This window comes from Tenrec ecaudatus, chromosome 17 (genome assembly GCF_050624435.1).
Source record: "Tenrec ecaudatus isolate mTenEca1 chromosome 17, mTenEca1.hap1, whole genome shotgun sequence".
NCBI lineage: Eukaryota > Metazoa > Chordata > Mammalia > Afrosoricida > Tenrecidae > Tenrec > Tenrec ecaudatus.
In genome coordinates, this window is record NC_134546.1 from 54,984,745 (window position 1) to 55,009,693 (window position 24,949).

The 24,949-nt window shown below is 55.6% G+C and overlaps 1 protein-coding gene across 3 annotated transcripts; it reads right to left on the bottom strand.

The window, feature by feature from the left end:
- Positions 1–360: 360 nt before the first annotated feature.
- PPCDC (phosphopantothenoylcysteine decarboxylase) lies at positions 361–24,539 on the bottom strand. 3 transcript variants are annotated; one of them, XM_075535410.1, is made up of 6 exons: positions 24,460–24,539; positions 15,707–15,919; positions 5,495–5,590; positions 4,550–4,678; positions 1,790–1,958; positions 361–1,453 (listed from the first exon to the last, which is right to left on the bottom strand). In XM_075535410.1, the coding sequence occupies exons 2-6, from the start codon at positions 15,845–15,847 to the stop codon at positions 1,368–1,370; spliced, it is 621 nt and encodes a 206-aa protein (XP_075391525.1). In that variant the 5' UTR covers positions 15,848–15,919; positions 24,460–24,539; the 3' UTR covers positions 361–1,367. The 3 variants fall into 3 exon arrangements, with proteins under 3 accessions (XP_075391525.1, XP_075391526.1, XP_075391527.1); XM_075535411.1 differs by having other exon boundaries at positions 24,485–24,534; XM_075535412.1 differs by lacking the exon at positions 24,460–24,539 and adding an exon at positions 16,461–22,164.
- Between the last annotated feature and the right edge of the window lie 410 nt (positions 24,540–24,949).

Here is a 24,949-nt window from a genome sequence, read left to right on the forward strand (position 1 = left end):
AGACACAGCGGCCCAATGCTGGGAGGACAGTAGAGTAAAGAGGGGTGGGGGGCTCGAGGCTGGCCAACCCTGCTGGGGTGGTAATGTGTGAGTAGCTCACATCAAGGGTGCCCTGCCCCCACCCCCGGGGGGATGAACAACAAAAATGGGAGTGAAGGGAGACAGATGATGTAAGATATGAAAATTATACTAATTGATTATTTATCCAGGTCCACAAGGATGGGAAAAAAAGAGAAACTGTTACCAAGGGCTCAAATAGAAAATGTTTTGAAAAGGATGATGGCAACATATGTACAAATGTGCTTGACACAGTTCATGGATGGATTGTTATAAGAGCTGTAAGAGCTCCCAATAAAATGATTTATTTTTTTTAAGGTGGGGTATGCTGGTTTAGGTCAGGGGGTTTATTTTTCCCAAAATGAGACTGGCTGTTTCAATCAGTGTATAGGAAATCTGGCTTGAGTTTCTGTCGTAGGAGCCCTGGTGGACAGCAGGTGATGGGTTGAGCTGCTGACCAAAGCTGAGCAGTCGGCCATCGCCAGGGGCTCCTTGGGAGAAAGATGAGGTTCTACTCTGGGGCAGTTCTGCTGTGTCCTGTGGGGTCCCTGTGAGTCAGAATGGGAGTGGCACTGCTGTTAATTCAACACCAGCCATGTCTTGGGTGCACAGGGTCCCATCTGGAATCTCAGCCCCCAGATGAGGAAAGGGAGGCATCACCAAGCAGAAAGGGCCAGGCAGGGTCAGCAAGGTGGGGCCATGACCTGAGGTCACACTGCTCATAACTGGCAGCGCTGGGATTTGAACTTAGGGGATGGAGGTTCTGGCTTCAGAGGTCTGTGCGCTTCACCAGGAGGTTAAATGGGAACTAACGAGGAGGGAGGGTCAGTTGTAAGGCCAGACCTTTCCCCAGACCCACTTGGCCATGGCCCTGAGCTCGGCTCCGAGGTCTCACTCAGGGTGTGGCCTGGTCAGTGAAGGCTGGACTCTCTCTCCCTGAGCCCTGAACTCCCACCATGGCCCATGGACGTCTCAGCCAGTGTGGCGCTAAGAGCTGAGGCTGCAAGGGCGGGCCAGGGGAGCCCCACTCGGCTGTCTCTAGCTCCTGCCAGGCTTCTGGGCAAGATGAAGGTGCGAGGTCCCTCCTCCCGGGCATGCAGCGACGCAGGGACGTGCCCCAGCGCTGGGCAGCAGCGCTCCTTCAGGAGGCAGAACTGGGCATCATTAGGGTGGAAGAAGCTGGGGCTCAGATCTCTGGCCTCGTTTACCCTGGGGCAGCCAGATCAGACCCCTCCACTGACACAAGGGCATCGTCACCAGGCGTGCCAACGGGTGCGGAGTGCAGAGGGCGCCCGGACCAGCGAGCTGCTTCACCGCTGCTGGCAGCCGTCGTGCTGAGAGACGACTTCTTTCACTTTGTCCACAATGCTTTCCACCTCAGCCATGGCCCCCAGACCTGGGGAAGAAAGCTCTGCTGTGGCCAAGGGCACCTGTACCCACGAGGATGCTCCTGCAAGCACCCCACCCCAAGTCCGTCGCAGAAGCGGGCCAGGACCATCGCTGTCTGAGCCAGACCCGCCAAGTCACACCCTTCTGAGCCACCCCCAGCACAGGTCTAAGGAATACTGGGGTGGCTACTCCCACCGGGTACAATCTGAGCAAGGGCCTCCACCAAGTACTTCCCGAATTGTATCCCAATTGGGAGGGAAGGACTAGGAGCCCCATTTCCAGACAGAGTGGACTCGGTGGGCAGCCTTGCTCACCCCAAAGCCCAGCACCGGCGGGCACTCACCGTGGTCTCCACACACCAGCTTCTTGGCCACACAGGGGATCTCGATGTAGCCGAAGGCCTTCAGCTGGGCCACGTGCTGCGCAGTCACGGGGTGCTCCCACATGGCGGTGTTCATGGCCGGGCAGAAGAGCAGGGGCTTGCTGCAGTCCCAGGCCCGGATGACACAGGTCTGCGAAGGAGGGCGGGAGGGGGCTATCTATCGGGAAGCACTTGGTGGAGGCCCTTGCTCAGAGCTGTGCCCGGCGGCGGGAGTAGCTTACCAGCCCTCCACATCTCGCTTGGCCCCACCACCAGCAGCCCAGCTGCGTGTGAGGCCGGGCACCTCTGCCCTCCCTCCCTCCCCACGGGCCCCACGGGAGGTGGGCAGCCAACACTGAGCAGCCCTGGCCGCCCGAGCTGCACAGTTGGTCTTCCCCACAGAGAGCTCACAGCTCCTGGGTAGAAGCCAGCCGGGAACAGAGGGCAGGCTTCAGCTCCACCGGAAGTGGAGGAAGAACCAGAGGGGTGGGGAGGATTCTACGACTTCCAGGCCAAACAAAGCTGGAGAGTGAAAACATTTCACACGTGAAGGCACCCCTTTCCCATGTTGTCTCATGACCCTTCCCTGTGACCCTGCGAGGAAGGGACTTCCCCTGTTCACAGATGGGAAGCTGCAGCTCAGCCCAAGAGGCCCGTCTCACAGGCAGCAGTGTGTGGCTGCTAGGGCAGGCTCCCCGCCACCCCCACGCCATGCCAGGCAGCCTCTCACCAGGCCGTCACTCAGCCACAACCCAGACTGGGCTCCAAGCCCCAGGGTCCTCGGCACAACGGCCCTGGCCCGGCTCTGGATCACGAGACGAGAAGACTGGGGCAGACACCGGATGCCTGGAGCCTCTGTTTGGTCTTGGCATACAAGTCTGCGGGGCCGGGCTGGGGGCAGGAGGGGGCGGGTTCAGAAGCCCTTGGCACACGGCCTGGCAAAGAGCAGAGGCTCTATAAACAGCCGCTCTGGGGACTCTCACAGGCATGAGCACCCTGGGCTAGAGGCTGCCTGGGAAGAAACAAGGTCTAGGTCCACATGGGTGAGTGCCCCGGGCTCTGCCAGCTCTGGGCACCTCCTGGGCATGGGTCCCTTGGGGGACAGAGCCTGGCAGCCCCTTCTTCTAAAGTGGAGCCCATCTGAGAAAAGGGGAGTCCAGAGAACAGCGTCACCAGCAGGGCACAGCCAGAAGTTGCCACTTGGAGGACAGGGACCAGGCAGGAGAGCAAACAGGCGGGGCACCTGGAGGGGGCCTGGATTGAGCTTTCCCCACTTCCCTCCCCTTGGCCTGAGCAGGGCTCCTTGGGAATGAGCGGCAGGAAGGATGAAAGGAAGGCGTTGCTGGTTCCCACGGTCAGCTCTCTTGGGCCAGAGCCGGTTCTCTGCCTCGGGCTCTGCCCCTGGGAATCTGCATAGGCTCAGGGGCAAACCTGGCTCTCTCTCAGGAAGTTGGTTTCCGGGCAGACTGGGCCCGGGACATCATCTCCTCATCCTATCTATACATCCATCTGTCGCCCAACTATTTAATGGCCCACCCCAACCCCCTCCGTGAGAGAAGGTGGAGCCACAGGCCTCTGATTCTCGAAACATTGTGTCTTCAGGTAAAACCCTGGACGGGAACGGCCTGGTGCTTGTTTGGGGATGATGTCCCCTCAGCAACAATGAGGAGGGAGCCCCAAAAGTTACAGCAGGTGGCGGCAGCCTCCAAGAATGGGGAGCTGAGCTTTGGGGAGAAAAGAAGGGGCCTTTGGGGCATTGCCTCCTCCCACCTCCCAGGGGTCCTGACCGGGTCCATGGGAAGCCGGGAGATTTGCTGAGAGGGGCTGACCACACAAAGCGCTGGCCCACGACGCTGACTGATGGCAGCCAGCATGGAGGAGGAAGGCTCATGCCATCAGCAGTGCTGGCTGGCTGTAAAATCCTGCCCTGGCCTCCCCAGGTCTCCCCACTGCACTCCGCCACCACAGCTGCTGGCCTTGCAATCTGCGTGCGGCTCACTACAGCGGTGCTTCCAGAGGTGCCAGGTGCCCTGCATTCCTGTCTAAGGAGCCCCGGGGCCTCTCTTCCCCGAATTGAGGAGAACTGCGTCTCAGCCTTGTGGCTACAAACCCGAGAGAGAGATGAGTGTGGAGGCAGCGATGCTGGCAGGAGCCAACCCCTCACGGGATTGCCCAGGAGGAAAGACATCCAAGCAGGAGTCCTCTTGGTGCAGTGGTTACGAGTGGGGCTGCGATACACACGGTCGGCAGTTCGAAACCACCAGCAGCTCAGCGGGAGAAAGAAGACTGGCATATGTACCCCCGCCAACAGTTACAGTGTTGGAAAGCCACAGGGGGCTGCTGTGTGTCCCCATGGACTTGACGGCAGGGAGGGAAGTGTCTTCAGGCCCTGTTGGGAAGGCAGAGCTATGGGCGGAGGGGCTGAGGCAGGGAAAGGCAGAGAAAACCAATGATGACCAGGTTTGGGGTGGGCTTTTGGCCGAATACAGGTGGGCACTTCCCAGACAACACCAGTCGGTCGGGTGAGCCCGTCAGGATCAGGCCTATTGGCCCACTTGCCGAAGAACAGGTCGGTGACAGTCAGGGAGAGGGTGGTGAGGGGCGGACTGGTGTGTTCTCTGAGCAAACCGGGGCCCCACGGTAAGAGGTTTCCAGGACGAGAGCCTTGTCCAAGGAATGGAACAGCTCAGCAGACTGGGAGTGGGGCCCAGGGAAGGACGAGGTCACCAGCCAGTCACTCACAAGCAAGTTGTCACAGATGCCGCTGGCCACCTTCCCCAGCGTGTTGGCATCCAGCGGGGCTATCAGCAAGAGGTCTGCCCACCTCCGCAGCTCAATGTGGAGAACTGGGTCGGAGCGGCACTTCCACATCTGGCAGAGGGAGAAAGGGGAGGGGAGGGGAGAGGAAGGGAGGGGTGGAGTAGCCTTGGTTCAATGAGTCAAGCACTCAAGGGGCAGACCACCTGACCCACACCGTGCCCAAGTCCACTGCCATCCCCTTTCCCAGCGAAGCTGTGGACACGGACATAGAGCCAAGGGCTGGAGAGAAACCAGGCCCGAGGAAACAAACACCCCTTGTCTCTCAGGCTGTTCCCTTTATGGCGTGGTTTTCAAGAACACTGACATCTGGCAGGGAGCTCCTGGCCTGTCTGCTTGGGGAGGATGCTTACGTAGTCCAAGCCAATGGAAGCGCTCGGGGCAGTGAGAAATGGCGGGGGCCGGGGGCAGCCCAGCCAGAAGGGTTCTGGGCTGAGAATGTTTAAAAGTGCCTGGCAGGGCGGCCCCATGAGGCCCACCCTGGACGTCTGGTGCCCTGGCCGATGCCTGCCCCACTGTGGGAGAGCAGAGGCCGGGGCGGCGTGGGAAGGGAGACGCTCCGGAGGCAAGTGGACAAGGGCAGCGGGAACAGAGTGCCTCTGTGGTTTCAGCCGTGCAGATAAGCACAAGGACACTCCACCGAGGGCCCGGGGCCAAGGCTGAGCCCTGCCAGAGGGGGCAGGGACTGCGGGTGTCCCATGGGCCAGAGCTAGACAGATGTTTTCCTCACCACCTCTGCCCACAGGGCCCTGACCACTGGCTTGAGCACGGCCTGCCTGCTCTGGCCATCAGGCCCCTGGGCTGTAAGACAGACGGTGCTGGCAGCAGGAAGGCCGTGGAATTCGGTCCTGGGTGGCCCCCGGCACTGACCTCCCATTCATCAGTGTCACTGTAGAGGGTGACGTGGACATCCTGGAGGCTGTAGAAGTGTTTGGCTCTCTCAGTTGTGACCACTGCTACCTCCAGCTGTCACCAAGCAAAGGCAAGGGAGAGGAGGGGAGGGGAGAGCCTGTTAGGACAGCTACCGGCCAGGGCCCCCCTCGCAGGGCCGTGCCAGCCAGCGCTTGCTTCATCACTTCCTCGCTGGTGGCGAGGCGGACGGCCCCCTCCTTGGCAGCAGCAAGCCCCACGTTTGCACAGCGACTTCCTTCCGCTGTCACCCAAGGTCGGGGCCTTCCCAGGTGGCGCAGTTTCACTTCCTCCTGTGAGAGAGCTGTTGAGGAATGAGTCACCGAGAGTGAGCGGGTCGTCCTACGAGCACAAAGCTGCACTCACTCCTGGGCTCGCTCACTCACACCACCCAGGCAGCGACAGCGGCAGGAAGGGCCACAGAGGGCAAGCAGGCAGAAGGGGCCTGGGGCTCAGGCCCACCCCCCAAGAGGCCCAGGAATTCTGAGCTCTGGGCCATACCACAGACCTGCCTTCTACAGGCCAATGCACTGGAGGGCTGGGGGTCTGCCTGGGGGTGCCTGATCCACAGCCGAGGGGAAGGCACAGAGTCCCTTCTGAGCCCTTCTAGGGGCCCAGCCTGTGGGCAGAAAAAAAGCAAGCCCCCTTAGGGGCATTAACTATACAGCCCAGGGGGACACTGGGCCTGCGGGGCAGAATGCTGGTTCTCTGTGGCTCCCCTGTCACTGGTGAAACAAGATGTCAGGCTCATAGCAAACCAGAGGGGAGGGGACAGGGAGGGGGAAGCTGAATCTTGCGGGGAGCCACTGAACCAGAAGTGGACACCAATCCAGGCGGAGGAAAGGAAAGAAAAGTCAGGTAGCAAGGACTACACGGTCACGTCACCAGGGCAGAGGTCACAGGCAAGGGAAGTCCCAATATAGCCTGCGGGCATGCTTGGTGGGCATGGGGGGTGGTGGTGGTGGTGCATTTTCCAGCCAGTATGGACACACTGAGAGATTTCACACTAAAAGGGAAAGAGAAAACAACCGGCCTCCTTTTGAACAACGGAAAGCCCAGAGACCGTGGACCGACTCAACAAGGCCTTGCTGGGGCCCGCCCTGGACACTCAGCCGGCTCTGCCAGCCCGCACTATCCCCCAACCCGCCTGGAAGCCCAGGGCCCCTGCTCAGCTGTCTCCTACACAGCACCTGAGAGCCATGCTGGGATTCCCTTCTCCTGAGAGAAGTGACAGGCCACAGGGCCCTCCACACTAGAGAGGTCTTCCTTGTCCATCTACCCTCCCACCGGCCCCCGGGCTCCACCATCCCAGAGCCTGCACAGTACCGGGGGGGGGGAGGGGGGGAAGGAATGTCTTTATTTTTTAAGATCATCTTATTGGAGCTTTTACCGCTCCATACATCCATTGTATCAAGCACATTAGTACATAGGTTGCTATCGTCATTTTCTAAACACATTCTATTTGAGACCTTGGTACCAGCTCCTCTTTTTTCCCTTCCTCCCCCTCACCTCCGTCCCTACCTCCCCTACCCCCACCCCCAGGGGTGTCTTAGAAGTTCTTTAAACCACATGCCACCTGAGCGCTGGGGTGCCCTGAGGACTCTGCCCAAGGACTCTGCAGTTCTAAACAAGATGGCAAGCAGGCCTGGCAGCTGCACTGCCCACCCCCCTCATCCCCTCCCCCCCGCGGGCCCGGCCCTGGAGACACCCCTGGAGATGTCCAGCGCTCCCCTTCTTGCTAAGCAGGACTTGAGTTAGGAGCAAGGTAAAGGGCAGGGGAACCACAGAGAGAATAAGGCATCACTTTTGAACCACTCTACACAATGAAGTAGGCGTCCTCCCTCAAACCATGGCCCGCGGGCCAGATGCGGCTCCCCGAGGACATTTATCCGGCCCGCCGGGTGTTTTTGCCCCGTTTTTTCACTTCAAAATAAGATGTGCAGTGTGCGTAAGCATTTGTTCATAGTTTTTTTTTTAAACTATAGTCTGGCCCTCCAACGGGTCTGAGGCACAGTGAACTGGGCCCCTGTTTACAAAGTGTGAGGACCCTGAAATAAAGGATAGAAAGAAACAAAGAGGGCATGTGTTAAGTCAGAAGTTCTACATAAAATGGCAGAAAAATATTCTAAAATAATAGTAAGCAGAGTCGGGCGCTTAACACAAGTGAATGCTGGATGGTTCGAAGATCTGTAAGAGCCCCCAAATCTCATGATTAATAGTAAGTCGACAGTTATGGTGGGCCGACTGAAAGAACGCATCATAGACAATATCAGGAATATCAGCTGCAAGTCACACGTTGCCGAAGGTGGCTCAACAACGGCTGCAGCAGCGCAGTGACAAGGGGCTGCCAGAGGTGCGGGCCGGTTTCAGAGGAGGACGTGGGACACGGGATACCACTGCTGGTGCCGCTGGGATCTCGGCTGAAGGAAAAAATATGGGAGAGATGTGTACTTGTGTTTCGTTGACTGTGCGGACCATAAAAACGGTGGGTGGCCTTGAGAGGAGTGGCCACACTGTGTTCACTGAGGCGGCTGTGTGAAGAGCCCACTGCGTGGCCGAGAGCCAGGTGCAGCGTGCGTCAGGGGGCACGCTCTCGCCCTCTGTGTGCTGAGCGAGCAAGGCCTTGGAGCTGTATGACAGCGAGAATGCAGCCTCGGGTTGGAGGGAGGCTGGTGAACCGCTGCTGTGTGCAGACGGCATACAGTGGGACGACTCGAAATGCTTGCTGGTGAAGAGCAGGGCTGCAGCCTTCAGTATGGATTGCAAATCAATGTCAAGGCAACGGAAATCCTCACAGTTGGACCATCAGGTTAGCGTCGCATGAAATGGACAGAGTTCGTTTGGCCTGGATCAACAACCAATGCGCGTGGAAGCAGCAGTCGAGAGATCACACAACTCGTTGTATTGGGTAAATCTACTGCACAAGACCTCTTTGAAAAGAAGGATTTTACGTGGAGGACTAAGGTATGCCGACCCAGGCCATGGTATGTTCATCTGCCCCCGTGCGTGTGAAAGGCTGACATGGAACAAGGAAGACGAGGGGAAGAACCCACGTCCACGTGCACGCCGGTGCGGGCCACGGACTGCCTAAAGAACCAACAAGTCTGTCTCGGGAAACGTGCGGCCGGAGCGCTCCTCAGAGGCAGGGCGGCGAGCCTGTGTCTCAGACCTTGGACGTGCTGTCAGGAGAGACCAGCCCCTGGAGAAGGACATCCTGCCTGGTGAAGTGGAGGGCAGTGACAAGATGGACGCACACGGCGGCTGCCACAATGGACTCCGACATGAGAGCGTTTGTGAAGACAGCACAGGACCCAGAGCAGAGCTGAACGTACTTTAAAGGACGCATCCGTTCCCTCACTCAACTTTGACACATCCTTTTGTCTCAAAGGATGGATGGGAAACATCCGGTGTGGATGGACGTCGCTGTATATTCACTGCGTGGCGTCCCTGGGTGGCTGCCACAGACACTGAGGCGCTGGACTGCTAGGAGACCGCCAGCTCACGCCCACCCACAGGCACCGCAGAAACAAGGCCTGGCAACTGTGAAGACCCTCAGGCACACTCCTGCAGTGAAGCGCACGGGCTCCCCAGCGTCAGCACTCACTCAATGGCGGGGTACTCGCCGCGCTGTGCGCCTGAGTGGACTCTTCCTCCCGGTGTCTTCAGCTGGGTTCTCTGCGGCTTTAGGGTTGGTTCTGACTCAGAGCGACCTTTATGCACAGCAGAAGGAAACGCTGCCCTTGTCTTGTGACTCACGAGTGTTCTTGTTTGAGCCTATTGATGCAGATATTGAGCCAATCCACCTGGCTGGGGGGTCTTCCTCGTTTCCACTGCCCCTCTGCTTTACTAAGCATGATGACCTCCTCCAGGGACTGGTCTCCTCCTCCAGGGGACTGGTCTCTCTTGATCACAGCTTTGATGAGATCAGATAAAACAGATGAACAGCAAAGCCTACAGGGCGATCAGAAACAAGCCAAGGAGAGACGGTGAACCCGGGAAAGGCTCAGGGACTGGAGGCACAGAGTAGGCAGGAAGGTGGGCACCAGCACAGGCTGGAACACAGGAGGAGGTTCGATGGCTTCCTTTCCCAGGCCAAGCAGACCCCAAAAAGGGTTTGTGCTGCCAAATGGGGTAACACTGAGCAGGCTCTATAATCAAGATGAACATCTCCTGAGTGACTAGCTACCCCGAGCCTGCCTCAAGAGACTGGCCAAGTCCTTTCTGGGGGAGAAAAAAAAAAAAGACCCCAGACAGGAGAGGGCAGGACAGAGAAGGAAACTTTTTGAAATTAAATTTGGAAACATCTCGGCCCCTAGCCCTGTTTTTTAAAAAAAAAAGCAGAAATAAAAAACAAAACAGAAATCCCCAAGAACAAAGATAAAAGTCACTGCCATCGAATCAATTCTGATTGATAGCGCCCCTACAGGGCAGCATTGAACGGCCCCTGCGAGTTTCTGAGAATGTCACCTTTACAGGAGTAAAAAGCCACATGGGCAACTACTATGCTACCAGAATAAAGAAGAGAGGAGGATAAGATCATACTTTTAAAAAAAATTACCGACCATCTCATCATCTAGCGTCTGGCAGGGAAGCCCTCCAGAGTCCGATGAGCCCAGGATTATCAGTATCTGGGGACAAGCTCTCCAGCAAGAACAGGACATTAAACAAACAGAAAAACGGGACATCACAGATAAAGCAGGGAGGAGGAAACTTAACAATACACACTCTGTCGTTCCTAAGGGAAAGCAGACAAGAAACAAGAACCTAAAGCTATTTTAAAATAAAAACAATCAAGGACTCCTGGATTATTTGCTACCATTATAAACAGCGGGGCCACAAGCCCCAGGCTGCATCAGGGCAGTCACGCCGCTGGTGGCAAATGCAATTCCTCCTTTCCTGGTCAATTCCGGCAGAGTTGGACGGAGACCCCACCCGCAAATCCCCTTATTCCTGCTAGCCGCTTCTCAGCGGGCACCACCATCCACAGGCCCGACACTCATCCGAACCATACATGGAACAAGGTGGAGGCCTTCCGCAAGCCTGGGGCCGAGGGGCGAAGTTGACATCTTCAGCTGTCCCCAGGGATGTCCCCCAATTTCAAAAAGCCCTTACCTAAATTCTCACACCCTTTGGTCCAGGAGTGTGAGCCCCGTCTCATCTCAGTGACAACCGTTTTCTGAGTACTTGCTCACATGCCTGATCTGGGGAAGTTTGTGGAACCCACCTCCTCCTCCTTTTCAATAAACGGATGACCTTTAGCCCTCTCCAGTGCCCAGCCCCCCGGCCCCCGCTGTGTCTGATTCCTGGAATGCCACCAACCACAACTCTACAACCTCAGCACCCTAGGACAGAACTAGCCCAGGTCAGGAGAGCTCCCCACGCTGCATTCAAGTCATGCCTTCCTCTGTGTGTCCACCTTTTTCACACTCCCGGAAAAGATGGGAACAGGAGTGCCTTCTCATTATCGGCCCCTGTCCCCTGCTAACAGACCACCAGCCTCCAGCGCCATGCAGCAGGACTGCTGTTCTTCCAAATGGGCGCAGCCGCCTCTTCGCCACCTTGAGGGGGGCCACCAGCTTCAGCTCACTGGGGTGGCCTTGCTCCTTACATTTGACCTTGAGGCGTCTTGTCACACGCTATGCCCCCTTTCCTCTGGGGCCCCTTTTCTTCCCTGTCGGTGTGTTTTGTAGCCCCCTAAGCTGTTCTTCCCTGTCAGGACATCCCACGTTATCCCTTCTCCCTCCTGGAATCTGCCAAGTTGTTTACCAGAGATCCCGCTCCCAAGCCCCTGCCTGTACTCAAGACCAAAGACCCTGCCTCACACCAGCACCCCGACACGGCCCTTGTTCAGGGACTCTTCCTCCACTGCCAGCCATGCTTTCCATCAGATACGTTTCCCAGTCCTCCCTCCTGCTGGATCCCGGGCAGCTCAGTAGGCCTTCCCCCTTGTCGACTGGGTCTGAGCTCACCCTCGTCTCTTCCCCACCCCAGTCTAGTTTCCTTTTATCTGCTGAAGAGGCATCAGCTCGCCCCCTGGAAACAGGGGCTGCTGGCGAGGCAGGGAAGAGGCTGGAGACAACCTGGGGAAGACCTGCACTGCCCCTTTCAGGCCACGTGTGCTTCAGGGCAAGCGACTAACAAAACCCGCAGGAGCACTTGGCAGACACAGGACCAATGCTCTGAGGAGCTCCTGTTCCTGAGCGTCCACCGGTAATCCTGGTGGGCAGCAGCCTAGCTGGGCTCTCTCAAGACCCCCCTGAGCCCCTGCTCACCAGGCTGGGGGGCTGCCAGCCCTTCCTCAACTCAATACTGTTCTCAAGGCAGAGACGCCAGATGGGAATGAGGTTCTGAGGGGCCGGGACCCCACTTCCCCAGTGTCGCTCTCTAGAGGAGCCACGAGGCTGGGGAGGAAGGAGCCTACATAAAAGATGCCTGTGTCCTGTCGGTTCCGCAGTCCGGGTTCCACAGCGGGGCTCAGAGCAGACGGGTAGCCCAGTTCCACTGGGGGGAAGGAGATGCTCAGCCCAGCTTGGCTCCTCTCTTTCTTCCTCAGGGAGCCCTTCGAGGAAAGGCACATGCTCGAAGCAGGCCATCGCCTCCCTCCCGAAAAGAAGCCCAAGGGACCTCCGGAATGCCAGGGCGGAAGTCTCTGCAGAGCCAGCACCACAGGCCTGCAGCGTCCTGACCACAGCGTTGTTCTCCCATCAGCTGATGTTTGGAAGTAGAGGGCGGGTGTTTTCCCTCTTCCATCTTAGTCTGGAGGCTCCACTGGAACCTGCGTGGGGTCCGAGCAACACTCAAGCTTCCTCGGGCGGACAGGTGACGGGCAATGGCTGCGGGTGAGGTGTCTGAGCAGGAAGTGAGCCCAGGGGGGCCACTTCCCCCAACTCCACCTCACGGGTGAGCCCTGTTTGCTGGTGGTCTCTCCTTTATTGCTGGTGTGGAGGCCCTGAAGCTACTCCCACCTCTCTCTCTGGCCCCTTTACCAGCTCCCTGTTCCGGCAATGGGTTCCAGAGGTCTTGGCTCCTCAGGGGCATCTGGACATCAGTGAATCAGGTCCAGCTGGGAGCCATCAGGCAGAACTGCCTGGCTCCCTCAGCACACTGCCAGCTGCTAGTTTGCCAGTCAAATCTAGACAGGCCTAAGGGAGCAGTCAACGAGTTGAAAATGACTGCTCTGGCAGGTGACCCCTCAAAGGGGCTCGTGGAAAGGGGGGCCATCGGGGAGTGTGGAGAAGTGGCTTCAAGGGTTTCAGGCCACCAACCTCAGGCAAGCCAGGGCCTGCCTGGACCCCACAGAGAGGAGCCAGGCTCTCTAGGGAAGCAGCAGGTGACAGGAAGGGGGTTGGGCCACTCCACAGGTGAAGGGGAACACTGGCTCCTGGGGCTATTCCCACAACACCAATAACCCCACTCTCCACGGGGGGTGGGGGGGGCAGATCTGGCTGAGTGCTTCGCTCGCTGTACTAAGCTCTGTTCCTAACTGCTGGCATATGAAGTCCAACAGATTCATCCAGGCCATCCTCTCCATGAGCCAGACCAGAGGAGAGGCTGGGAGACAGGAATGGTCCAACCTCAGAATGGGAAAGGCCGGCTCTGGGAGGCTAGAGGCTAGCAGCAGCCCCTCCCTCCACGCAGTGCCTCTGGCTGCCAGGCTTTGGACTTCAACCACAGCCAGAGCAGGGAAAGCAGAGCTGGGTCTAGACACGCACTCTGTCCCGCAGCAGGCGCAGGCGGCTGGCAGACCTCCCCGCACCAGGCACCCTTTACTCAGACCGCATGCGTGCTGGCTGTGTGGCGGGGAGGAAGCGAGCGGAGGAGCGGTCACTTCCCTCAGCTCCGAGGCTGCCCATCTGTTTCCTGGGATAGGGCTCCCTGCCCCCACCACCCCCAGGCCAGACCGGAAACTCACTTGCTCTGAGGCTATGGGAACGGGAACTACAGGGCTCAGGGCTGCCCAGCGCCCCAGGGGGGAAAGCCAAGTCTTCGGCTGTGGTCACCCTTGCAGGCCTCCTGCCCGGTCTGCAGGCACTACCCTGCAGCACAGTGCCCACCCTCAGAGGGGCCCAAAGACTGCCTCCCTGCCCGCTACTGGCCTGGTTGGCATTCTAGCCTGGGGAGCTGGGGGAGTGAGGACCTTTGTGCATGGAAGTTTGTGAAAACAAACAAAACACAACTGGTCTGCACTGACTGCCGCCAATGACACATCAGTGGGCGAGCAGCGCCGCCTGGTGGACACAGGGGTGCAGCACTTTGCCAGGCGGTGTGTTTGGCCCTGGCAAACACCCAAGCTAGAGGGAAGACAGGAAGGAGCCCAGGTGTCTGACCTGGTGCCTAAGCTTGGGCTGCTAACTGCCAGGTCAGCAGTTAGTTCCAGCCCTTCTGAGGGTGAATGACGGGCGTCTACTCCGTCTCGGAAACCCACAAGAGCGGTTCTCCTCTGTCCTACATGGTTGCTGAGTCGGAATCCGTTTGATGGCAGTCAGTTTGGGCTGCCTAGATCAGGAGCCCTGGTGGCACCGAGGGTGAGGCACTGGGTTGGAAGTTGGAAGACCTGGCAGTCAGTTTCCATGGAGGTTGACAGCCCTGGAAACCCAATGGAGCCATTTTAGTCTGTCCTGTAGGTCACTGTTGGGGAGAAAGGAGGCTTCCTACTCCGGTAGAGTTACCATCTCACAAAGCCCCAGGGCGGCTCTGCTCTGACCTGCAGGGTTGCTCGAGCCAGTGGCACTGCATCTGGTTTTGTGGGTGTGCATCGAGACTTATCCCCAACAAAACCCAGTGTTTAATGATGCAGAGAGTGTCAAAGGCCACCTGGGGTGGGTGGTGGTGGTAGAGGTGGTGGGGGTGGTGGTGGTGGTGGAGATGGGGGTGGTGGTGGTAGAGGTGGGGGTGGAGGTGGTGGTGGGGGTAGTGATGGGGGTGGTGGTGGTGGTGGAGGTGGGGGTGGGTGGGGGTGGGGGTGGTAGAGGTGGTGGGGGTGGTGGTGGTGGTGGTGGAGATGGGGGTGGTGGTGGTAGAGGTGGGGGTGGGGGTGGGGTAGTGGAGGTGGTGGTGGGGGTAGTGATGGGGGTGGTGGTGGTGGAGGTGGGGGTGGGTGGGGGTGGTGGTGGTAGAGGTGGTAGTGGTGGAGGTGGGGGTGGGGGTGGGGGTGGTAGAGGTGGGGGTGGGGTAGTGGAGGTGGTGGTGGGTGTGGGGGTGGTGGGGGGGTAGTGATGGGGGGTGTGGTAGTGGTGGTGGGTGGTGGGGGTGATGGGGGTAGTGGTGGGGTTAGTGGAGGGGTGGGGATGGGGGTGGGGGTGGGAGGTGGGGATGGGCGTGGGAGGTGGGGGTAGAGGTGGAGGGGGTGGGGGGTGTATGTGTGTGTCTATTACAAATGAAGGATTTAAAAGAAAGGGAGCCAAACCTCATGGCTGGAGGGACAGGGGAGGCTGCAATGGGAGGGGCAGAGTGGGCGGCCGTGCAGCCTGCAGGGGCCTGGGCTGAGCAAAGGCCATCAGGATGCAGGACAGGGACTTGGACCTGAGCGGGGGCCAAGCCAGATCAACCCAGGGCCTTGGTGCCACACTAGGAAGTGGGACACACACACACACCCGTCCCCCAGTGGCTTCCTCACAATATGGAGCCCTGTACGCAACACTGATGGCAGCAGAGGCGGGCATGCTAAGGGCAGAGGCTGCTGTGGTGGCCCATGTGTGTCACATTAGAACTTGTTTAGCCCCAACACAGAAGAGAGAGGAGCTGCTCAGGCTTGGGGACCGCCTGGGGGTAAGCCATGGTGCCATGGTGCCTAACAAGGACAGAACTCTCGGGAGGCCTCCAGGGAGCCTGGGGCAGCAGGGCAGGGCTAACAACCAACTGCATTGTCCAGCCAGTCCTCCTCCCACAAAGGGCCCCTGGGAGCCTGGGGTCAGTGTGCAGAAATCCAAACCCTCCCTCCCCAACGTGTCCTCAGCTGCCACCCTTCCCGTGCTGCCCACGCCATCAGATCCAGCTCCTGGTCCCTCTTGACCCTGGTCTGTGGCCAGTGTCCTCCAGACACCAGCACTCCACACGCACCACGAGTGAGAAACAGAGAAGCCCACCCAGTGTACCAGATGTGAGTTGACCCCCGGGGGGAGGGGGGCTGAAGGTCCTAGAGGTCCCTGGGTCTAGTCTGCAGAGGATACTCACCCCGGGAATCTCCAACAGGGCAGACACTAGATGGGGCAGCTTCAGGGCAGCCACGCTCCCAGTGACACCCACGAGAACACGGAACTTCCTCCCTGCCTCCGCCTCCGGAGCAGCAGCCTGGCAGGGGGCCCGCGGCTCCATGTGGCCGTCGGTGGCTCTCAGTCCTGAGTGCGTACCCAGCTGGGCACATCAGGTTCTGTCGAGATTTAGGACCTAAAAGAAAAGGGGTACCCCTTCATTGACCCATTCGACCAAAATGGGTGGCCTACATCCGTTTTACGCCTGCACTTTGATTCGTCTGTGGTGTCCAGCCTGCGCTGTCAGTGGACAGGGGAGACCTTTCAGTTCCCTAGGACACCCTTTGTTAGCGCTGGCTCTGCCTCACATGTGTTTCCAGTGTTTGTTTTACCCTCAGGTTCATCAGCCAGCCAGATTGCCTTCCTAGCAGCAGTCCTTCCTGCCACCACCACCACCCACACCCACACCCACACCCTCTCTCTCTCTCTCTCTGGCCTTGACCTCATTTTCCCACCTTACCTCCTGCCACTCCCCCTTTGCCCTGCCTCACACTTGAGCCTCACTGTTAAGCTAGTGCCTTTCCCCACAGCTCCGCCCAGGCCTTGCAAGACTGCACCTCCTCTTTCCGTGTGAGTTCCTTTCAGACCTTCCCTCACCCTTCGAAACAAAACTCGCTGTGCATTAGTCCTCTCCCACTTCCTCGGATAGTCACTTCCGGCGCAGCCCGCTGCAGTACCTGTTCTGAGCCTGTCCCAGAGGTCGGTGGTTCAGTGATTACGCACAGGGCTTCGAACTGCAAGGTCGGTAGTTAGAAACCACCAGCTGCTCCTCAGCTCCCTTCAAGAGGCACCGCCTTGGAAACTCACAGTTCCACCCTGTCCTGTAGGGTCGCTGGCTATGAGTCGGCCTCGGGGCCAGGGCACTCCCCAGCAGTGATCTCTCTGATCCCACTTGTCACATAAGGTGTAACAGCCTCACTGGGGCCACGAGAGGGGGTCTGCTGTCTTACCAAACTGTGCTCCCAGACCTTGGCTCAGTCCATACCCTTTGAGATCTCAAAAGTTCAAAGTGAATCCAATCGTTGCACACCCTGCTGAGGATCCGGCTTCTCTGCCCCAAACACAGAGTCAGAATCTGCTTCAGCAGAGAAGGCTAAGTCATCTGCTCCTTTGAGGATCAGTTTGACGCCCATGTGGCCCCAAGGGTTAAACTACGAGGCCAGCAGCTTCAGCCCCCCAGGGAGAGAAATAAGACTGTCTGCTCCCTTAGGTTCACTGGCTCGGGACCGACGGGACACTTTGACTCAGAATGAACTCCAAGGGCTTGGGGTTTTGTTTCTCACACGGGTGAAGTTTAGTGCTGGGGAAGGGATCGTGGAAGACACAGAGGCTGCATTCAGGGAGCCTGCAGGTGCATGGAGAAGACAAGAGTCCCACTGCTGGGACAGGTGGCTCACCCTCGGGGTATGTGATCCCTGACTCCTTTCGCACCTGTTTCCTCGCCTCTCCCCCTCCTCCTCTCCCCTACCACTGCCAACCAGCCTCTCTCTCCATGCAAGGTTGTGAATTCCGGACCCTCAGGCTGGCGTCAAGCATGTGGGAGTCTCTAAACAGCTGTTCAGGGAACCGGGAATTGCAGCCTCTGAGGCAGGGCTGGACCCAGGACAGAAGCCAGGCCTGGGAGTCAGGAGCTCGAGGCCCTGTGTTCCTCCTGACCTGCTGGACTACTGCCTTCTAAAACTGTCAAGGGAGAGCCAGGTGCTCTCGGGAGCTCCGTCCCGCAGAAACCTTCTGAGTGCGTGCCTGAAAGGCAGCTTCTTCGGGGCTCTCCGAACAAGGCAGCAAGTCCCGGAAGATGGACTCAGAAAAGGCAGACTCAGCAGGGAGAGGTCTTCCGACCAAAGACACACTCACACACACACCCCAGAAGTGCCAAGAGTCACCCAATGGCCACTACCTTGGCTGGGCACCCATAGAGGCCACATTCTCACTCCATAGGCCTTTGGTTTCCTGGGGCCTCTCTGCCTTTTCAACTCTTAGAACACACCCTCCTGCAGGAGTCAAGGATCCTATTTGGGGCTGTTAGCTTCCTCTTACCTGGAAGAACTTCCCAGCCTCCCTGACCTTTCTCAGCACAGGAAGGTTCCCTACAAGCCCCACCCCCAAAGTTCCATTTGCCATAGATTCGACCTCTACTCAGCTTCAGGTCTCCAGCAGGGTCACGTTTATCCAGAGGCAGGGCACTGATTTAACCTCAGGACTTCTCACTGCCATCAAGTCAATGCCTATGAGACCGGGTAGAACGGCTCCTGTGAGTTTCTCAGACTGTAACTTTATGGCAGGAGAAAGCCTCGTCTTTAACCTGAACTGCGGCTGGTGGTTTAGAACTGCTGACACTGTGGTTAGCAGCCCAATGCGTAGCCACAATGCCACCAGGGCTTCTGCTAATCTCAGGATTTAGGGAGCCCTTGAAAACCAACCCACTGCCTTCCAGTCAATTCCAATTCATGGTGACCCTGTAAGATGTAGAATTGCCTCAGAGGGTTGGTTTCCAAGGCTGTTTTTTTTTGTTTATTTTTATTTTATTTTTTTTTAAGGCTGTAAGTTTTTATGGAAGCTCACTGCCTCATCTTCCTCCCACGAAGCAGCTGGTGGGTTTGAATTGCCAACCTTTTGATGAGCAGCCAAGCAACTGGCAAACTCCAGAGACCTCCCGTCCAGCTTCTTTCCAGAACGAGCCAGCATGCTGGCTCACAATGGGTGATGAAAGGACATTCTCGGCTCTTCAGGGAAACTGCCAGATCTCACACCCTGGCTCTGCCCTACACCTCCCACACCACAGAACCTGAATCTTACCCTGCAGCCCCCTGGATTTCTGCCACACCAAGCTGACGTTCATCCTTGGGGGCAAGTTACTGAAATGAATCAGTTGACTTGAGGGCAGTTGACTAATGTTGGTGACTTCAATTGCCTCCCATAAAAGGAGTGAAGTCCAAGACATATGTACTTGATGAGTAAGTTTTGCTCAAAACCCAAACCTACCTATCTTTCTAGAAAATGAGGGGGCTGGACATGATATATACTTAAGGAATGGTGTAAAGTGCCCTCAGGTTGGTTCCAGTTCATAGTGACCTGTGTATGGAAAGGAGAATGAACAACGGACTGCCCAGCTCTGTGCCATCCTCACAATCATGGCCATGTCCGAGGTCACTGTCGCAGCCACTGTGCGACTCCATCTCCTAAAGGGTCTTCCTCTTCTCTACCGACCCCACCAAGCACGATGTCCTGTGTGTCCTGGTTGTACTTGCCTCCACGACAGATGTGTTTGTGCTGCTGGAAGTCCATAGTACATTCGGTACTCTTTTCCGGGACCATCATCCAAACACAGCAACTCGTCTCTCTTCTGGGCTCTCTGCCCAGCTGTCCCACGCATGAAGCCATTAGAAGTTCCACGGCAGGTGAGGGAGAAAGAATTGCTACTGACAGGGCATTGAGTTTGTGTCAATGGTGGTGGAATAATTTGTGAAAGGATGTCAATGGTGGTGGTACCGCAAGAAGGTATCATCAATGGCATTGAATTATACAGGTAGAACTTGCTGAATTGGAGAATGTTTTATAGTGTATATTTCGGCCACAATTAGAAAAAGTTATGTATGATTACATGAATTAACAATGAGTACAATGGGGAAAAAGAATACATTCAAGAATTGAATGTGGTGATAATTGTATGACTTTTCTTGATATGATTGAATTGTATGACCTGTGGATAAAGTGCGAATACAGCTGTTTAAAAACACAAAACCTGGCTTGGGTGAGAAGTACATCTTCGTTCTCAGAGTAACCTCTGTTTTTTAACGCTAAAGAGGCCTTTTGCATGGCTTTGCCCAATGCAATACTTGGCTGGATTTCCTGCCTGCTGTTTCCAAGAGGGTTGATTGTGGATCCAAGAGAAAATGAGATCCTTGACAACTTCAAACTGTCCTCCATTTTTCATGCTGTCTGTTGTCCAGGTTGTGGGGGTTCCTGCTCTATGTTGAGATACGTACAGTGAGTGCTTCAAGTCCTCCTGGCTTTCAGAGAGCAAGGTTGTGTCATCTGCATATCCCAGGCTGCTAATGAGTCTTTCCTCAGTCCTGATGCCGGGTTGTGTCTTTGTGTCATCCAGCCTCTCCAATCAGTTGCTCAGCATACACACTGAACAAATATGGTGAGAGGACGCACCCTCTTCCAGATGTTAAACCACGCAGTATGCCCTTGTTCTGTCCCGACAGCTGCCTCTTGGTCTACATGGCGGTTCTGTGTGAACACAGCCAGGTATTCTAGAATTCCCACCCTTCTCAATATTATCCATAATTTGTTATAATCCACTGAATTGAATGCCTTTGCAGAGTCAATAAAACACAGGTAAACATCTTTATGGTATTCCCTGCTTCCTGTCAAGTTCCACCAAATATCAGCAATACCTCAGAAGAATGCACTTCAGAGGACGGCACTGGGGCTACAGCTTGGGGAGGGGGCGCGTCGGATTAGAGCACATGGGAGAAAGGAAAAGGGATGCAGAGGGAGGAAGGGATGTCCTGGCCCACCAAACCCTGAGGACGCTGTACCTGCTCTGAGCAGACAATGCACAGAGGACCATGGGGCCGGCCCCATCGCGGGCCACGACGTCCCTCACTGGACCATACTGCTACAGGGACAACACTGCAGACACAGTGCGGGAACTATGCCCAATCTGACCCCATCGCAGGGCATATAACAGAGCAGCAAGGGGAACAAAATCCCCAAGGAATATCAAAAATAGACTTCAGGGACAGAGTGTGGCACCCCATCAGACTCAACTGGAAAACACTCGTAAAGGCCAACAGACCATGAACAATTTATAGGCTTTTCCATTTTTGTCAGTGGCTTTCTTTTTGTTATCGTTATTTTGTTTTTGGTGTTTTTGGGGTGTTGTTATTGTTTTATTGGTTTTGACTTCCTTTGTTTTATTTGGCTTTGCCTGGTTTTTGCACTTAGTAATGTCTCTGCATGTCTGTCTAGATAAGATAGGCAGGATAAAGAATTCGGAGATGAAAAGAACAGGACCAATGGCTGAGGGGGGGGGGGGATATGGGAGAAGGGGAGGTGGGAGAAAGGAGGGGACAGGGAACCAACCCAGGGACAAGGGATCACCAAGTGAACTAAAATCAATGGAGAGAAGGGTGTAGGATGCCTAGTGGGGCTCAATCAAAGGCAATGTAGCAGCGAGGAATTACTAAACCCGAATGAAGGCCGAACATGATGGTGGGACAAGAGGGAAGTAAAAGGAAATAGAGGAAAGAACCAGGAGGTAAATACAGGCATGTACATATATAACTATATATATATAACGAGAGGGGAGTATAACTATGTACTCATATCTATATGTTAAGAACTAAGGTTGCAGATGGACATTGGGCCTCAACTCAAGTCCTCCCTCAACATAAGGACACTTTGTTCTAACAATCTGGCATTCTGTGATGTTCACCTTCCTGACACGATCACTGAAGACAAAATGGGTACATAAACAGATATGGTGAAGAAAGCTGATGGTGCCTGGCTATCAAAAGATATAACATCTGGGGTCTTAAAGGCTTGAAGGTAAACAAGCAGCAATCTAGCTCAGAAGCAACAAAGCCCACATGGAAGAAGCACACCAGCCTGTGTAGTCATGAGTTGTCAATGGGATCAGGTATCAGGCATCTAAGACCCATAACAAAATCATACCCAATGTGAACGGGGCAGGGGGTGGGGCATGGAGTGGAGACCCAAAGCCCATCTGTAGACAATTGGACATCCCCTCACAGAGGGGTCACAGGGAAGAGATGAGCCATTCAGGGTGCAGTATACCACTAATGAACCACACAACTTTCCTCTAGTTCAGCAGTTCTCAATCTGTGGGTCACGACTCCTTTGGGGTTTGAATGACCCTTTCTTTCATAAGAGTCACCTGATTCATAACAGTAGCAAAATTAGTTATGAAGTAGCAACAAAAATAATTTTATGGTTGGGGGGGTTCACAACATAAGGAACTGTATACTAAAGGGTCACAGCATGAGGAAGGTTGAGAACCACTGCTCTAGTTCTTTGGTGCTTCCTTCGCCCGACTATCATGACCTCAATTCTACCTTACAAATCGGATTAGACCAGAGCATGCACACTGCTACAGATAAGAGCCACAACACAGGGAACCCAGGACAGATAAACTCCTCAGGGCCAACAATGAGTAGGGATACCAGGAGGATTAGGGGAGGGTGGAGGGAATCCATCGCAAGAATCAACCTAGAACCCCCTCCCAGTGGGATGAATAACTGAAAAGTGGGTGAGGGGCAATGGAGAATGATATAATATATGAATATAATAATCTATAACTTAAGGGTTTGAGAGGGAGGGAGGACAGGAGAAGGTGGGGGAAGAAATGGGGGGATGATATCAGGGGCTCAAGTGGGAAGAGAATGCTTTGAAAATGATGATGCAGCATATGCACAAATGTGCTTGACACTGGATGAATGCATGGACTGTGACAATAGCTGAAAAAAAAACAAGACGGTAGAAAATGTTTTGGAAACGACGATGGCAACATATTACAAATATGCTGGACACAATTGATGTGTGTAATGTTGTAAGAACCCCAATAAAATTATTTTTTTAAAAACGACTGTAACTCTTTATGAGAGTAAAAAGCCTCATGTTCTCCCTAGGAGAAGCTGCTGGTGGTTTTGGACTGCTGACCTTGTGGATAGAAACCCATGTGTAACCACTACACCACGGAACTCCTGAAAACAGGGCGTAAGATTCCAAACTGGGGCCTCCTGCTGCCAGGATAGAGCCTGATACTTTTTTTTTTTTTTGAACACTAACCATTTTATTGGGGACACTTCCAACTCTTATCAAAATCCATACAAGCATCCATTGTGTCAGGCACATTTGTACATATGTTGCCATCATAATGTTTTTAAAATAATTTTTTAACATTTTATTAGGGGCTCATACAACTCTTATCACAATCCATAATATAACATACATCAATTGTATAAAGCACATCTGTACATTCTTTGCCCTAATCATTTTCGAAGCATTTGCTCTCCACTTAAGCCCTTTGCATCAGGTCCTCTTTTTCCCCCTCCCTCCCTGCTCCCCCGAGCCTGATACCTTTAACCTAGCTTCCTAGCTGCTCACCACTAGCTTGTGCTTCCGCCTCACCTCCCACCACTCAAAAACAAATCCCCAAGTCCAAAAGCATTTAAAAGGAGCCCTAGGGGCACAGAGAGAACACCGTCGACTACTAACTGCAAGGTCAGCAGTTCAAAAGCACCAGCCAGCTCCTCTCCTCAGAAGAAAGATGGGGCTTTCTCCTCCTGAAAACAATTCGCCTGAGGAACACACTGGGCCAGGTCTAGCCTGTCCTGCAGGGTCACGATGGACCCGCATCCATCGAAGGTCGTGAGTGGGGTGGCCAGAGCGACACTTGAAACCCCTACCTGCCACCCACTTGTAAGCACAGAAAAGGCACTCCCAAGAGCGAACTCAAGCCCTGGCATTCTGCTGAAAGGACTCCTTGCAGACCAGAAAGACCCTGCCGCTCCTGCTAACACACGTAAGCATTCTCCTCTCAAGAAAGAGACATAAAAATATGAAAAAATTCAAAGACAAGAGATATATGATCCACAGACATGTATGTGGTATGAGGCTGGGGAGGGGGGCGATGAATCTGTAGGAAAGGGGATTAAAAACAATGGAATTTTTCATGACGGCCCCTCGCACATACCTATCTGCCATATGCCTTCAGTCGCTAGCCACAAGGTTGTGTGTTCGAAACCTGGTAGCAGACACGGAGGGGGGAGGAAGAGGCAGTCAGTCTGCTCCCATAAACATGTGCAGTCGTGTCGTGGTGAGTCCGGATGACTCCCTAGCAGACGCATCAGTGCGGCCCCAAGCCACCTCCCCTGGTCCCAGGACACCCATCACTTCCCCTCCAATACGGGCAGGGTCAGCAGGGATTCTTTTCTGACAAAACTTGACCTCACCCTTTTAACCACCAGCCAGCCCTTTGTAAGGGATGGTGCCAGAACCCAGGACGCCCTCCACTCTAGCAGCTTCTAAAATGCAGTTTGTCGCAGGCGCGGTCCGCCCCTAGTCCCTGCTGGACGGAGCCCTGCGACGATTAAACAAAAGCACCGAAGCCGATGGCCCCTTGCTGTGGAGTCGATGGCGAGTCCTGTCAGGACAGAAGTGGGCTCAGGAGAGGGCTCGGTGGCGGTGTTGCCCAAGCCAGATTGGAAGGCTGTTTTTGTTTTGGGTTTGTTTTTTTGCGAGTCGCTTCTGGGTGGACTTAAACCTCCAACCGTCGAGTCAATTCCGACTCCCAGCGACCTCCCGGGACAGTAAAGACCTTCCCCCTGTGCGTTTCCGGGACGGTAATTCTCGGCGGGTGTAGACGGCCCCGTCTTTCTCCTGCGGAGCGGCCGGTGGTTTCGAACGGCTAACGATGCAGTTAGCAGGCCGAGGCGTCACCATGACGCCACAGGTTAGAAACCTCCGAAGCAGTCATCGTGTGCACCGCGCTGCTGGCGCGCGTGCACGCGCACACACACGTGCATGCACACACAAGCACAGTGAGGAAGAGAGGTCCCACTAAGCACACACACACAGCCGCTAACCCGCCGTCCCGAGCAGAGGTCCGTTACCCTCGCTCCCGCCCTACCGCAAGGTCCCCACCTCAGACACCCCTTCGGCTCCTCACCAGCGGCTAGGAGCGGCGAGGCCACTTCCAAATCTCGCGGTATTTCATTAGTCACTTCCAAATCTCGCGCTATTTCATGTGTTCCTCCGCTAATTCAAGACGGCGCGTAGCGTCGCGAGAGTCCCGACCGGTCGCGCTGTCTTCTGGGAGTTGTAGTCCATTTATTTCTAAAGCGCCCTGGTCTGGCAGGGGGAATCCTGGGCTCGCCTACAGCCTTTTGGCGATTCTGGCGCTCCCGCCTGAGCCTATCCAAATTATCCCACCTCTCCAACCACCCACCCCCTCCATCTCTCTCCTCCTCTCCCCCAACCCTCAATATCTCGCATGCGTGTTATCTGTCTCTCTCTCCTCCTCTCCCCCAACCCTCAATATCTCACATGCGTGTTAGCTCTCTGTCTCTCTCTCCTCCTCTCCCCCAACCCTCAATATCTCGCATGCGTGTTAGCTCTCTGTCTCTCTCTCCCC